General features: G+C 57.0%; 1 protein-coding gene across 1 annotated transcript; it reads left to right on the top strand.

Moving 5' to 3' along the window:
* Positions 1 to 6,310: 6,310 nt before the first annotated feature.
* On the top strand, positions 6,311 to 9,882 carry AQP5 (aquaporin 5). The gene is made up of 4 exons (XM_054001979.1): positions 6,311 to 6,733; positions 7,992 to 8,153; positions 8,396 to 8,479; positions 9,135 to 9,882. Exons 1-4 carry the CDS (start codon positions 6,371 to 6,373, stop codon positions 9,318 to 9,320), a joined length of 795 nt encoding a protein of 264 aa, XP_053857954.1. The 5' UTR covers positions 6,311 to 6,370; the 3' UTR covers positions 9,321 to 9,882.
* Positions 9,883 to 15,210: the final 5,328 nt, after the last annotated feature.

Here is a 15,210-nt window from a genome sequence, read left to right as displayed (position 1 = left end):
TTGGACGGGAAGGGACCTCAAACCCCACCCAGTGCCACCCCTGCCGTGGGCAGGGACACCTCCCACTATCCCAGGCTGCTCCAAGCCTTGGGCACTTCCAGGGATCCAGGGGCAGCCCCAGCTGCTCTGGGAATTCCATTCCAGAGCCTCCCCACCCTCACAGGGAGGAATTCCTTCTCATCTCCATCACTTGCTTCTCACATCCCTTTCTCGTGGCTGCATCACTCCAGACCCTCCAAACCCCTCCCACCCCTCCCCTCTGCCCTCTCTGGACCTGGTCGTGGTCCTCAGCCTGAACAAGGAATTTGGGTGGTCTTTGGGTGAACGTTGCTCTTTCAGCCATCGATTTAACCCCATTTCACTTGCTCTGCCCCAAGTTCTCCATTCCCAGAGTGAATCCCAGCAGTGTCTCCAGCATTGCCCCACCAGGGTCAGCTCCAGCAGGATCTCCCTGGAAAGGCTGTTCTGGGAATATTCCGTGAGGTTGGGCCCAATTCCAAATCATAAGGGATGATTTATGGATCATTCTGGATCATTTGCAGAATGGAAATCTCCCTTCCCCGGTTCGGACAGGACACCCCCACCAAGGGATGCTCTTCACTCTGCTCCACTGGCACCATCCCCTCCTCCCATCAGATCCACCCTTGCCTTCCTCCCCGTGCTCTTCCTCAGGTGCTGCAGTGGCTGTTGCTGGAGGGCTGAGGAGGGAGCCCAGCTTTGATCTGGCCCAGACCAGGTGTTTACCCACAGCCAGTCCCTGCACATACCCCCAGAGGGCTTTGCCAAGGCACTTCCAGCCCTGGTTTGATCCTCCCGAAAACAGGGATTCTGCTTCCCTTTGCTCCTTGATGGTGAATCTCAATTTTAGCTCAGAAGAGGCTTCTCAAAAATTCCCTCTGTTCTCAGCAATGGCAATAAAATCATGTTTTAAACCAATCCCAGTGTCAAAATTGTATTTCTGTTAGCAAATTCTCACTTTTAAAAGTCATATGGGGTTTTTGATGCTCACCTCGGGGGAGGTGGGGCAGAGCTGAGTTCTCTGCTTGGGATTTCTTGGCCTGACCTTTCCAAATCTTCCCAGTCCCAACCCCAGAGGCTGCGTGAGCCTCCAGCAGCCACTTCCCTGCAATGCCGTGACCTGCCTGGGATCAGGTACATCATTATTTTACATCATTATTTTTATGGATCTATTTGCAGATCGAGAAATATTTCCTGAGTGTGTTTTCCTTGAGGAGCCAGGAGGGCAAGAGGAGGAGGCAGGGTCAGGTGTAGGAAACGACCACAGAGCATCCCAGAAGGCGCTGGTGCTCCAGGGGGAAGCCAAACATCCCAAAATTCTTCTATTCCCAGAGCTCTGCCTAAGGATCTGCTGGAGAGAATGGAGTCTGTGCTTCAATTTTTATCCAAACTTCCCAGGAATCGAAACAATTGAAAGAAAAAGCCCACATTTCCAGACACCCCTCAGGGCAAGAACCTTCAGCTTCAGATCTGATGGCACAAGGGATTTTCCCAGCATGGGTCTCTTTAACTCCCCAGTGACGATTTTTAAAGCTGAGAAATTCCTTGGTGCATTTGCTCTGACTTTCAGAGGCAGAACGGGGTGAAAATAGATTTTCCCATTTCCCAGCTACCCATGTATTGTCCCCAGTGTTCTGCTGTGAAACCTTGGGCACTTGGAGCCATGGGACTGTGTGAAAATCTTGGCTTTTCATAGAACCATGGGAGGGTTTGAGTGGGAAGGGACCTTAAAGCTCATCCTGGCCCACCCCTGCCATGGCAGGGACAGCTCCCACTGTCCCAGGCTGCTCCAGGCCCTGTCCAGCCTGGCCTGGGACACTTCCAGGGATCCAGGGGCAGCCCCAGCTGCTCTGGGAAATCCATCCCAGGGCTTCCCCACCCTCACAGGGAGGAATTCCCTCCCAGTGTCCCATCCATCCCTGCCCTCTGCAGTGGGAAGCCATTCCCTGTGTCCTGTCCCTCCAGACCCTTGGCAATTGTCTCCTTTCATCTTTCCTGCTCCTTCCTTCAGGCACTGGAAGGCCACAGTGATGTCGCCCCAGAGCCTTCTCTTCTCCAGGCTAGATAATTCTAATTCTCCTGGCCTTTCCTCCCAGCAGAGCTGCTCCATCCCTCTGCTCATCCTGGTGCCTCCTCTGGGCTCTCTCCTGCAGCTCCAGGTCCTGCCTGTGCTGGGCCCCAGGGCTGGAGCAGCTCTGCAGGTGGGGTCTCACCTGAGCACAGGGGCTCAGGGGGGGCTCAGGGGGGGCTCAGGGGGGGCTCAGCCCAGGCTCAGGGGTCTCTGGGTCCTGTTCAGCTCTCAGTCCTCAGAATGTTTTTAGGAGTTTCCAGATTCCCACAGTGACATCAAGAACTCGTTGATTTGTTTATGGTGTTTTCCAGGTGATTCAGAGCCTGGTTGTGATTTCAGGCCCCTCTGCCTTGGTGCAGCTGGAGCTCCTCCAGGCAGGTAGGATGGCAGTGCCAAGGGGAGGGGGGAAATCACCTTCCCAGGGACATCTCCCACCCCAGATCCTTTCCATCTATTCCCGGGTGTGCTCCTTGTAAACCAAGGAAGGGCTGCACAGGTGAAGACTTCCCACAGCAAACACCTCTCCAAAGGACAAACACCACTGGCCCCAACTCTGAATCCCGAGGGCACAACAAACGGCCCGTAAGAATTCCAAGTGAGCAGAAAGGGGGCCTGGGGATGTCCCTGGTGCTGGTGGCTTTGCTGGAAGGGGCTGGACCTGAAAATCAGGACACCGGGGGTCCAGCCCACCTTTCCCACGGTGTGATTTGGTTTTCCAAGCGGGCTTTGCTTTCCCTGACACTCATTATCCCATGGGACAATTTCAATGCAAATGAACTCCTGAGGGGGCAGAGCAGCCCCAGAGCTGCCTCGGGACCAGCAGGAGTTTCTGAGCACAGAGCAGTGGTCAGGTGGCAGCCGAGCTTCCAGGGCACGGGTTACCAGGGCACCATCAGCAGCAGGGGACGTGAGGACAGCCCCAGAACTCGATGCCACAGCGTTCCGGCTCTGAAGGCAGCTCTAAAGGAAGCCAAAGCCTCGTTGCTGCAGGGCAGGAGAAAGTGGAAACGCCACCAGCCCCAGGCCAGCGGGTGTCATCCCTCAGCTTCAAAGAGAGGGCAGCAGATGGGGGTCAGATAAGAGGGATCCTTGAAATCCGCATCTGAAACACCTGCACAGGGGCATCCCAAAGCAGCAGCAAACCCTTCCCTGCAGCCCTCAAACTGAGGATCACGAGGGCAAAGTTTGCTGCTTCTGCTCTGAGATATTTCAGTTTTTCCTTATCAATCCCTCCTTGCAAAATCCTGGAGCTGAGCCAGCAAGAAACTCCTTTTCTCTTGAAAAACTGAACCAAACTTTCTCCTCTGATGTCATCCCAGCCAAGGTCTTTGGGTCATCTAATCCCAGCTCATGACTTTAGGTCATGGTTGGACTTGAAGATCTCAGAGGGCTCTTCCAGCTCAATTAATTGTGTGTTTCTCATCCCAGTTCCAGCAGAATTGGCGTCTCCTGTTCAGGACATCCTGTCACTGTTATTATTCCTGCCTCTGTTGCTGGGCCAGTTTTAAGGTCCTTGGCTGAGGTACGGAGGCAGGTGAGGAGGAAATCCCAAATCCTGGCTCAGCAGCGTTTGTAACCTGAATTTGGAGCAGCCTCTGCCAGGCCCCGAGGTGCAGCACAGAGCTGAGCTCACCAGAAAAGGCAAGGAAATGCAAATTAACGACACCAAATTAACGACAGCAAATTCACAACAGCCCCGCACAGGCTCCAACAAGGAGCTGGGGGAGAGCAGGGACGGCCAGGGGCTGGCACAGGGTGGCCTCAATGACACACAGCCTCCCTGGGCGAGGCAGAGCCCGGGGCAGCCCCAGGTGAGGATGAGGCAGCAGTTGCCTCCCTCCCACCCCCTCCCCACGCTGGGGTCCCACTCCTGGGTGGTGGATCGAGGCAGGTTTTGGTTGTGTTGTTTGTCTGCCGATGCTAGCGAGGAGGAGGAGAGTGAGGAGGAGGAGGAGGAAGGCAGCCAAACCTGCCCTTGCTGCCAAAAGCCTCCTCGTGTTGTCTCCTGCAGGGCGGGTGAGGCGAGGCGTGTGTGACCCCTCCACGTGGGTGTCTGTCTGTCAGCCCCGGCCTGCCCCAGGCCTGCAGCACCTTGCCCAATTCCATTGAACCTGACCTATCAAAGCACTTTCAGTTCAGCCAAGCTCCTTGGGTGGCACGGAGCCATGGACAGGACAGGGAGCCTTCCAAATCCAGGGCTGGCATCGGAGGAGCCAAGCTGAAATGAAAAGGTTCCCGAAGTGCCTCGGGAACAGAGGCTCTGCTCGGTGTGCTTTCCGGAAGTTTCCCTGTCATTCCCAGCCCTATTTGATTATATCTCCTAGTCAGCTGCAGGATTTTGCTTGTTGTTATCCACACTTGGGAGGCTGGAAGAGCACATTTTTGGCTTTTCAGCTGAAGCGAGGAGTGTGCTGGAGGACAGCACAATGCAGCTGCCACCGAGGGAGATCCAGGATGGGGACATCGAGGAAGGGTTTGAAGGATGGGAACAGGGAACATTTTATCCAGCTGGAGCCACAGACAGGGCTGAAGGGAAGTGGCAAGTAATTACAGCAGCTGGAATCTGGCCAGGGTGTCTTGAAATACCAGCTTGCAAAACTTTCACCAAAACACGCCAACGGACCAGGTGTTTCGAGGATAACAGATCTGGGCTTTGACTCTGCAATCAGCCCCGGGATCAGCAGATCCAGGAGAAAACCATTATCAGGAATTAAGGCTGTAACAGATCCTCAGTCCCTCGAGGCCCTCCAGGTCTGTTTTGCTCAGGATTTTGGGTACAAAGGAAGAGAAAAGCTCATTTATTTCCAGTCTTGGACAAGAAGTCCCCTCTCCTTGCTGTGGACAGGAGTCCTCCAGGTGTTTGACCTCCCCCAGGCCTGACAGCCTCCTCAGAAGGCAGCAGTGAATCCAACTTTTTGGATTTAGGGAGGATTTTACCAATGTCCTGCCTGCAGAGCTTTGCTCCCCGAGTGCTGCAGCATGGCTGCCCCTGCAGAGGGACCTGGCAGCCAGGGATAAAACCAGCCTGGGCATCATTTGGGAAAGGAAAAGGGGATCAACCGAGCAAGGAGAGCAGATCTGGCACCCAAACCCATCTGAAAAAAATATCCTGGCACAAGGCTGCAAGGACTATGAGAGAACCAAGAATTCTTTGTTAAGTGTCACCCGAGACCTTTTCCACCCCAAAACCTCCGTCCCCACCAGCTCCATGTGCACAGCCCCGAGAGCCTGCCCTGCCCCTCCCTGCCAGCCAAGCATCTGCCAATGGATGGGTTTGGGATGGAGGGCAGCGCCCCAGAAACATGAAAGGAGACGTGTAAACAGCCTGTGTCCGTGCAGAGCCTGTGCCTTGGTGCTGGCATTCCCAGGAGCAAAATCACTGCTCATTGAGCAAGAGCTGGAAAGGCAGAAAGAAAAGGAAAGGGCACGGGGTGACAGGGGAGGAGACACCATTCCCAGCTGCACACCCCAATTCCAGCGCTTGCTCCAGTGCTCTGGAAGGAGCAGCAGAAAGGAAAGGGAGCAGAGGTTCCCAGCCAGGCTTTGTACCAGGAGCCCTCTCCATGCCATTACTCTATCCACGCACCTCAAGGAAGCTCCAGCTCATCTACAGCTCCCCAAATGGACAAAGCTTCCCCCAAACTCTCCCCTGCTCCCTGGACAACCACAAACCACTTGTTTCCTGGAGCTGAGCTCTGTTGACAGCCTGGGAGAAGCTCCAGGTGTTTGATTTTCCTTTCCATTTCAAGGTTCCATGGAAATCGAACGCACCCGGAGCCCAGCCCCAGCAGAGCTCCTCCAGCCCAACAAGGGTTTTCCAAGAGGAGGAGTGTGCAAGCACAGGGAAGGAAGGGAGGGAGCAAATATTAACTACACCTGTGCTAGTGGAACACCCAGGACGTGGCGAGAGGCAGTAAAAGCAAAAAGCAGAGGAGGGAGCTCAGCCTCGTTATGCAACCTCGTTATTTAACGACCACAGAGACACCCTATAGGGGCTCTTTGTTTGCAGAGGGAAAGGAGAGAAATACCACCAATATCTGAGTCACAGGTTCACCAAGAGGCTCCGAACACATTTTCAGGTGGAAACTTTTGCAGGTTCACATGGTAATTGGGGAGGACTGGCTAATCCCCTGGCTCCACCCACCACCCTGTAACACAGCTCCTGCTGCTCTTGCATATATAGATAGGCATGGCCCTACACCCGGCTGCACACATCGGAGACCGGACACAGAGCAATCCTAAACTTTCTTCCTCCCTGCCTGCTCTCCACCTGCTCCCACCATGAAGAAGGAAATACTAACCCTGGCCTTTGCTCGAGCCGTCTTTGTGGAGTTCCTCTGCACGCTCATCTTCGTCTTCATTGGGCTGGGCTCGGCGCTGAAGTGGCCGTCGGCGCTGCCCAGCATCCTGCAGATCGCGCTGGCCTTCGGGCTGGCCATCGGCACCTTGGTGCAGGCCTTCGGCCACATCAGCGGCGCCCACATCAACCCCGCTGTGACCATCGCCTTCTTCGTAGGCAACCAGATCTCCCTGCTCCGCACGCTGCTCTACGTCGTGGCCCAGCTGGTCGGGGCCATCGCCGGCGCCGGGATCCTCTACGGCGTCACCCCCGCCAACACCCGCGGCAACCTGGCCATCAACGCGGTGAGTCCCGGCCCGGGGGCGCTCCCCTCTTCCCTTGCCTTTCCTTCGGCACGGGCGCGGGGAGGAGGATCCGTCAGGATGGATCCTCAGCGCTCCGTCCCGCACGCACAGCGGGCTGGGAATGGGACGGGAGTGAAGCCCAGCTCTGACATGACGGCTTTATTGTGCGAGTGACGAGTGGGATGTTTTTCCCTCCTTTAATGAGAGCTTCCTCTGTCCTGAGGGCCCCGTGAGTCACCCGCACCATTGAGATGTTCCCGAGCGCAGCCTCTCCACCTGGAGATTAGCGCGGGACAGGAGCCGTGCCAGCAGCAGGGGGAAGGGAGGGAGCAGAGCCCAGTCAGACCAGTATGGGCAGGGGGAGCAGGAGCCCACTGGAACCAGTGCGCTGGGGGAGCTGGGAACGGAGACGGATGGGGAGAGTGGTGGGGAAGAGCTGGAGAAGGAGCGAGGGGCAGGACGGTGTCGAGGGGCTGCTCCCAGGGGAGGAGGAGGGACAGCAGGACCCTCTGAGATAAGCAGGAATGGAGCATGGCCTGAAACCCTCGGGGCAGTGCTGGAGAACATCTGGAATGAGAGCGGTGGGACGGACAGCCTGGAGCCCGGGGGGCAGCACAGACGTTGCAGAGGGATCGGTCGCTGGGATGAGGAGCTCCAATGCCTCTCATTCCACAGGTTCCACATCCCAAACAAGCCAGATTTAGATAAAAAATGAGCTGTGATGGGTTGGGTCACTTTGTCCTTTCCATGTCCAGAGGGGTCAGGTTCCCCTGAGAGTCCGCAGGGTTTTGTGCAGAGTCACTGGGACACAACAGCCCATCCCAGCCCATGACCTTCATCCCAACCCTCTCCCTCCACCCCATCCCAGCTGCTCCTCATCCTCCTGGGCAGGTGCTTCACAAAGTGCAGGGCAGAAGTCAGGGCACAACGGCCTGCAAGGATCAAAGAAATGCAGGAAAAAAGGGATTTGGTGGGAAAGCACTCAGTGTTGTGGAGATGGGAAGTGGAGAGAGATGTGGAGAGCCCAGGAAAGGGACAGGCTCGGGGGAGAGAAAGATTTTGGAGAATTGCAAAGAAAGAATGATCATTTTTTCCTTTCAGAGAAGGAGCAGGGAGCTCAAGCAGGGGCTGGGCAGGGGCCCTGGGGGGCTTCTTCTCCAGCTTCACCCTCCCAAACCTACCAGCAAAGCAGCCGGGAGCCCTCCCGGCGATGCCGAGCCCCTGGGAGGGTTAATTACTGTCACTCTCGTGGTTCCAGCTCAACAACAACATAACCCCAGGCCAGGCCCTGGTGGTGGAGATCATCCTCACCTTCCAGCTGGCCGCCTGCATCTTCGCATCCACGGACAACCGGCGCAGCGGCGTCGGCTCCCCCGCGCTGTCCATCGGCCTCTCCGTCACCGTGGGCCACCTGGTGGGGGTGAGTCCAGGGTGGGGGTCCTGTGAGCACAGAGCTTCCCAAAATGCCCTCGTGCAGTTGGTCCTGAGCGAGCTGCTCTGGAGGAGCAAACACAGGAGATCTTGGGGTCTTTGGTGGTGAGGGCTCATCTCCAGCTCTCTGGACCTGAGACACTGCTCCAGGAACAGGGGCCACTTCAGCCCCTGCTCCCAAAGGGTGGCTCCGATCTGCTCCTTAACCCAGGGTTCTTTCCACACCTCCAGATTTACTTCACCGGCTGCTCCATGAATCCTGCCCGCTCCTTCGGGCCCGCCGTCGTCACCAGGAGGTTCAGCCCCGTGCACTGGGTGGGTGTTGGTGACGCTGGGGACAGGGACAGGTGGGGGCCACGTGGGGACAGGGAGGGACTGCCATGGGAATGGCGGGGCTGGGGGTTTCAGAGCCCACCACAGGCAGGAAGGATTAAAAGGGGCTGGAGAACGAGGGAGGTTTTGCCCCTTGATGCATCGGGAGCAGTTAATCCCCTGGCACAGAGCCAGCCAGGGACAGAAATGATCCCATCCCAGGGTAGGTTGGGTGGGAACAACCTAAAAACTCATCCAGTCCCACCCCGTGCCATGGGCAGGGACACTTTCCACCAGCCCAGGCTGCTCCAAGCCCCATCCAACCCGGCCTTGGACACTTCCAGGCATGGAAATCAGCCCCGGTGCCCTCTGAGCACCATTGGTGCATCACCTGAGGGGAAGGAAGCCCACGGAGGAGCCCGGCTTGGTCTTTCCTCTCACCCAGCACTTCCTGCAAGCTCAGCCCCAAACTTAGAGAGCAGGTTTGGCCCTCAGTGAGCACAGGCTGAGGGGGTTGCAGCCCAGGAAGTCTCTGGAACAGGTATTTTCCTCTCTCTGCGCGGCAGGAGATGCGGAGCAGGGATGGATGGTGATGCCACCGGTGGAGCTGGAGCTCAGCCCCAGGAGCTGCTCTCACCACGTCCCCGTTGCTTTCCAGGTGTTCTGGGTCGGGCCCATCCTCGGGGCTTGCTTGGCCTCCCTGCTCTACTTCTACATCCTGGTGCCCTACTGCATGAACATGTCTGACAGGGTGGCCATCATCAAGGGCACCTACGAGTCCGAGGAGGAGTGGGAGGAGCAGCGGGAGGAGAGGAAGAAGTCCATGGAGCTGACCCCGCCGTAAGAGCAGCTGGCAAAGCCGAGCCGAGGGAGGGGAGGAAGGCCCACGCGTGGGCTCGTGTGTGCCCCAAAGCCAGGCGACCACCACACCCAGCTGCAGCTGCTGACTCTTCACGCACAGCCTTCCCCTCCAGGCCCCCGCGGGGTGCCGGCAGGCCGCGGGCTCTGTGTGTGTGTAAAGAACCCCTGCATGAGCTCTAGAACCTCTCCAGCTTCCCCCCCAGCCACAAAGCCCCTGGGCCAGGCCCTGGCACCCTCGGCTCCATCCCTGCCCTCCCCGTGCGGCTCTGCACCGTGGCAGGGCCCCACACCCCACGCTGGGGCACCTGAGCACCTCACCTGGCCCAGGTATGGGAACACCTGGGGGAAGGGGAACAACTGCTTAGGGCAGGGGGGTGCAGCTACCCCCAGCCCAGGGGCTGCTCGTAGATGCTCTTTCACCTTTCCTGGTGCTGGGAGTCCTTTTTATTCCCAAAGAATGAGACTTTTTTTGGATTCTGTGTTGAGATCTTTGTATTATAGTTTATTATTTATTGCAAATAAAGGAAAGTTTAAAACAAAAATAATCCTGGGTGCAAATCGGCTCAAGTCTCAAAGTTTTGGAGGGAGAACGGATCGAGCTGGACACAAACTCATCCCAAAAGGTGAGGGAAATAGCAAGGGCTCAGACCCTGAATCCTGTGGGAACTGGTGGGTTGTGAGGGGAAAAATCAATCCTGAGGAGGAGAAGTGGGCACCGGTGCTGGAGGGGGGAGAGCAGCAGGTGCAGCTGGGAGTCCATCCCGGGGCTGGCAGGAGCGGGAGCGATCCTTCCCGTGCTTCCAGGCCTTCCCACGGCGCCGGTTTCACCCCGGCCGTACCAGTTCTCCCAGACAGCTCCACGGGTGCCCTCAAAAAGTGACCCACAACTCCCCAGCCCCTCACCTGTGCCAAACCCACACCTTCACCTGACCTTCGGCTCTGGCCCTGCTCTTCCAGTTCCACCACAACCCTCTGCCAGAGCAGCTCCCGGCCAAGGCACGGGCACAGGGACAGGGCACAGGGACAGGGGCACAGGGACAGGGCACAGGGACACAGGGACACGGGCACAGGGACACAGGGACAGGGACACAGGGACACAGGGACACAGGGACACAGGGACAGGGACAGGGGGGCACAGGGACAGGGACACAGGGACACAGGGACACAGGGACACAGGGACACGGGCACAGGGACACAGGGACAGGGACACAGGGACACGGGGGCAGGGGCACAGGGACACGGGGATGGGAACAGGGGCACAGGGACACGGGCACAGGGACACAGGGCACGGGGACACCCACCCTGGCCCCACTCCCCAGATCCAGCCCCTGCTCTGCTGCCAAGGGAGGTTCCCACCGCGGACCCCCAGGGAGGTGGGAGACTCTTCCCTGGGAGCTGCCCCATCCCAGCTTCAGCTCGATCCCAGCCCGGAGGGTCCTGCAGCCTTGGCCGGGGGGGATGGGCAGCCTCACCTGGATTTTGGCACTCCTGGAGCTGCAGTCCCAGCTGAGCCTGGGGAGCGGCACCTTCACTCCCCCAGCGGTCCCCAGGAGGGGTTGGGGACACGCAGGAGGACGAAGGGAGGTAGAAGAGCCCTTGGGTCAGCAGCAAGGCCAGGAAATTAAACCCTGCAAGCCCCCCTCAAGTGTCCTCAGGGATGGGCTGAGGACCCCCCACACCTCAGTTTCCCCTGTTGAGGGATATTGGGCCACCTTCCCATGGGGGGTGGGAAAAACACCGGCCCTGGGGAGATGACAGCAGATCCCAGAGACCCCCTCTCAGGGGCTGGGGCAGGGCAGCCCCCCCCCCCCAAAACCTGCACACCCCCCGTGTGCTTCCCCTGTGCCCCAGGACCCTGAGGAAGCACCCAAAGGGTGCATTCAGCCCCCCCAGACTGGGAATCTTGGCCATCCCCCTGATTCTGGAGCTCTGAACCCCCTCCATCCTCACACCAGAGCAGGGATGGGGGAGCCCCAGTGGGAACTGGGGACCACCACAGCCTCCCCCAGACGTGCCCAGCCCCCCCAGCCCCCCCAGGCGATCGGCAGCAGGGGAAGGAGCCCGGGCTGGGTGTGAGCCCTCCCGGGATGAATCAGAGGCTCCTGCAGCTCCAGCTCTGTGTCAGCACAAAAACCAGCCAGGGCCCAGCCCTGAGCCCAGCTCGGGCACTGCCAGGGGGATTTGGGGTCACGGGGACCCCAAAGCAGGGCAGGTGCAGCTGAGCCCAGCAGAACCCCTCAGGAACAGAGCCCAGGGCTCCTTCCCCACCCGGCTTCCCTGGGCCTGAGGATTTGATCCAGGCAGGGAGGTGAATTTAATCCAGACTGAATTTTGACATGCAGCAAACCCCGTGACCTCACCTGGCCAGGGCAGGGCCCAGGGCAGGGCCGGGAAAGGACTGAGGGCCTCCCACCTGTCCTCACCTGTCCAGGAACGGCAACAGCAGCACTTGAAAACCACTGGAGAATTTATTATTACTGCTCCTTTAACATTCCAGCTTCTTCAGACTAATTTTTAATTCGATTGGAAGGCTGGGAGGCAGCAGTGCCCCACTCACTCCCTGTGCAGAAATTGGCTTTTCACAGAAAAATCCACCTTTACCTTTATTTCAGCAGAAGCAGCAAGGCCAGGTACAAAGCCGTGTGTTCACCCTGACTTACCTGCAGTGCTGCGCTGGTTTTCCTGCTTCTCCCAAAAACAGGAGTTCCCATCCCATCCCATCCCATCCCACAGCCTTCCCTAAGCCACACAGCTCCACCATCATTTGGGGTATAAAAAGGTGAATTACACTTTATTACCAGCTTTTTTACCCTAATTTAAATGTTTCTCACCAGGTGAAACCACTCCAAAGGCACCTCATTACCGTTCCTGGGTGGTTTTGCTCTAATTAAGGGTTATTCCCTGAACATGCCCACGAGCAGCTGCTCTGCTCTAAGAAGATTTCACAGATAATTCCTCTCTCCTGAGTACCTTTTCCATCCTCAGGTAATCACTGCTCAGCTTTAAAAATTGGATTTTTTTTTTTTCCTGGACGGAGGACAAGCCCAATGATTTTCACAGGTTGGAACAGTCTGGAAACCTCACATCTTTTATACATCAAAAGGCTTTCAGGTCTATTTGAGTCTAATTAAGAAAGATCTCCACCAGATAATTTAAATTCCCTGAATTCCAAATTTTCTGGACAGGGGAAGGGCCCTAAGAAGAAGCAAAATTCAGTGGAAATGGCCCAGTTAAGGATTTTTCTGTGGGATGCAGGAGCTTCTTTGGTTTTGTTCCTTGCAGAGGGTGAGGCCCAGCTCAGTCCAGGAGGGAGCAGGGACAGAGCTCCACATCTGGGGCACGTCCCTTCCACCCTGCTCCCAGCTCCAGCTATTTTGCATCCCTGAATGCTTTGCTTGAATCCTCAGGTCCTGGAGAGCAGAGCCTGGTTTCACCTGGAAGCTCAGCCCAGCTTGCTGGAAAGATGAGGAGAAAACAGCGCAGGAAATCCCAGAGAGGGAGAAAAGCATCCCAGAGGGGCTTGAATCCCAGCTGGGAAATCCCAGCAGCCCAGGAAGCACCTCCCTGCTCCAGGAGGAATTCCAGGGCTGCTCTGGAGAGCCCCGAGCAAGCAGAGAGCGGCTGAGGAGCACCAGGGAAGGAGCTGAGCCAGAGGAGAGAACTGAGGACACGGAACCCAGAACCCAGAAGGGAACTCAGAACAAAGAACCCAGAACAGAGCTCGAGGCTCCACACCAGGAAACTTTAGTCCTGCAAATAGTGACATTTCCAGAGCACTTCCAGAGCTTTTCCAGGGTTGAGTTCCCCCGGAGAGGAGCGAGCTGTGCCCCAGGAGAGCCCGGCCTGGGTGTTGGCATTAGTCACGGCACAGGCTGTGCCAGCACCCACCTCCTCCAGAGCCTTCCTCCTCCCACTCAGCCTCTACCCAGCCTGTTGTGCCACGAGATCCCTCGTTAGGAGCCAGGAAACAGCTCCCAGGCCAGCAAGGGACAGCAGCCACCCTTCCTGTTGTCACCCCGGCCGGGAACGCTGCCTCTGCCGGAGCGGCACCTCCTGGGATTTCTGTTTGGCTCCCTGGCTCGGTTCACGGGGATTTGGGGCTCAGGTTGGGCACCCCCCAGTGCTGCCAGTGCCACCAGTGCCCTGCCTGGTCCCCACAGTGCACCGAGACCCCAGCGTGTGCATGGCAGCACCATAATTCATGGAAATGTGAGAGTTGCCAAAAAAACACCCAGGACGTTGAGGAGGCGAAGGGCTGGAGACGTCCAGAGAGCAGGGAGGGCAAGAGGAGACCCAAAGGTGCTTCTGTTCCCACTAAACACCTCCCACAGCCCCCCACATGGCTCCTTAATAACTCCCAACTTTAATAAGTCCCAACTCCTACAGCCCAAAAAAAAAAAAAAAAGCCTCTTTAATAAATCCCAACCACTTTAATGAGTCCCAGCTTAGCTTTTAATAAGTCCCAACTCAACTCTAGTAAAGTTCTAACTCCTTCAGCCCCAAAACAGCCTCTTTCAAGCCAGATGTCCCAAGGTGGGGACCGGGGGGGACAGGTGTCCCCCTGCCCTGCTCCGAGCCCTGGGTCCTGTGGAGCAGCACCCCTGGGAGAGCGAAGGCTGCCGAGGGCATCTCCTGCTGCCCTCTGCTGGGATTGTCCACGGGTGGCCAGGAAAACCCTCCCCAGAGCAGCTCCACCTGAGGGAAAAGCCCTCTCCTGTTTCCATCCACGCTCCCCACAGCTCAGGCTCAGCACCCCATGGAAATGGAGGTTCCTCCCTGGCCTCTGGGGACTCCAGTTCAGCGCTGGCGGCGGCGCGGCTCTTCCCGCTGCCAAGTTTCCTCTTGCTCAAGGTTTTGCCTCGGCTTTCCAGGATCTGTTTGTTCTTAATCACCCTCCAAACAAAGTCCAGGCGGCTCCTCTGAGGGCTGCTGGTGATGGCATCAATAAAAATCAAGAGTAGTAAGAAGGGAAGATAAAGGTGCCCTGCAGGCCTGAGCTTGGCCTAACAAAGGGGCTTTGTTGGGAAAGGTCAGCTCCGGAGCTGTGAGGAGTTCCCAGGCTGGAGAAAGCAAGAACCCAGCAGGGATTAAACTCAGCTTTGTCAAACCGCAGCCCTGGGGTGAGGAGTCGGAGCTGGCCCAGCTCCTCCAGCCCGGCTTTGGGCTGAGTTCCTCCCAAACAAAAGCTCTTCAAGCTCCGCGCCTCCATCCAGCCCCAGGATGTGCAGGAAAGGGAGGACAACACCTCGAGGGCCCTCTCCATGAACAGAACCACTCAGGAGAACTGGGGCCTGATCCATGGCAGAAACAACCCCTGAAAAATCACCACGAAGCAGCAAAATAAACCAAATAAATCCCCTGGCACGAGGCCTCCAGGATCCAGGCCCGGCTCTGCCACTTGACATTAATCCGGCTTGGCAAAGGCCACGGGAGCTCCTGTGCCCAAGAGCAAGGTGCAGCTGCAGGTTGGGATAAAGCCCTCTTGTGCAGCCGGGATTAAAAATGGAGATGAAAACAAACTTAAATGTCCGGCACAATCAGCCTTTTCTAAAAAGTCAGGAAGAAAAAAATAATAAATCGATTCCTCTTCCCCAGCAAATCTTTCAGCTTTTACCAGCGGGGATTTTTCCCTCCTTCCCGGGAGCTGGTTTCTCTGGGGACAGGGCAGTTGGTTTCCTGCCATGCAGCCAAAGAAAATGAGCCCTTTCTCCACTCTTTTTTTTTTTTTTTTTTTTAATTCCTTATTTTTTAAGCTACTTATCCCAACAGCCAATTGTTTCCTCACCGGGTGCCCCCCATTTGGAGATCAGAGTCCACAGGAATTCTGAAATTCTGTTATCACCCTCACAGGGAAGGGATATAAAACGGAGCTT

The sequence above is a fragment of the Vidua macroura genome, chromosome 34, assembly GCF_024509145.1.
Source record: "Vidua macroura isolate BioBank_ID:100142 chromosome 34, ASM2450914v1, whole genome shotgun sequence".
Lineage (NCBI taxonomy): Eukaryota > Metazoa > Chordata > Aves > Passeriformes > Viduidae > Vidua > Vidua macroura.
Note: the sequence above shows the minus strand (reverse complement) of the source record. Positions and strands in the feature narration are given on the sequence as shown.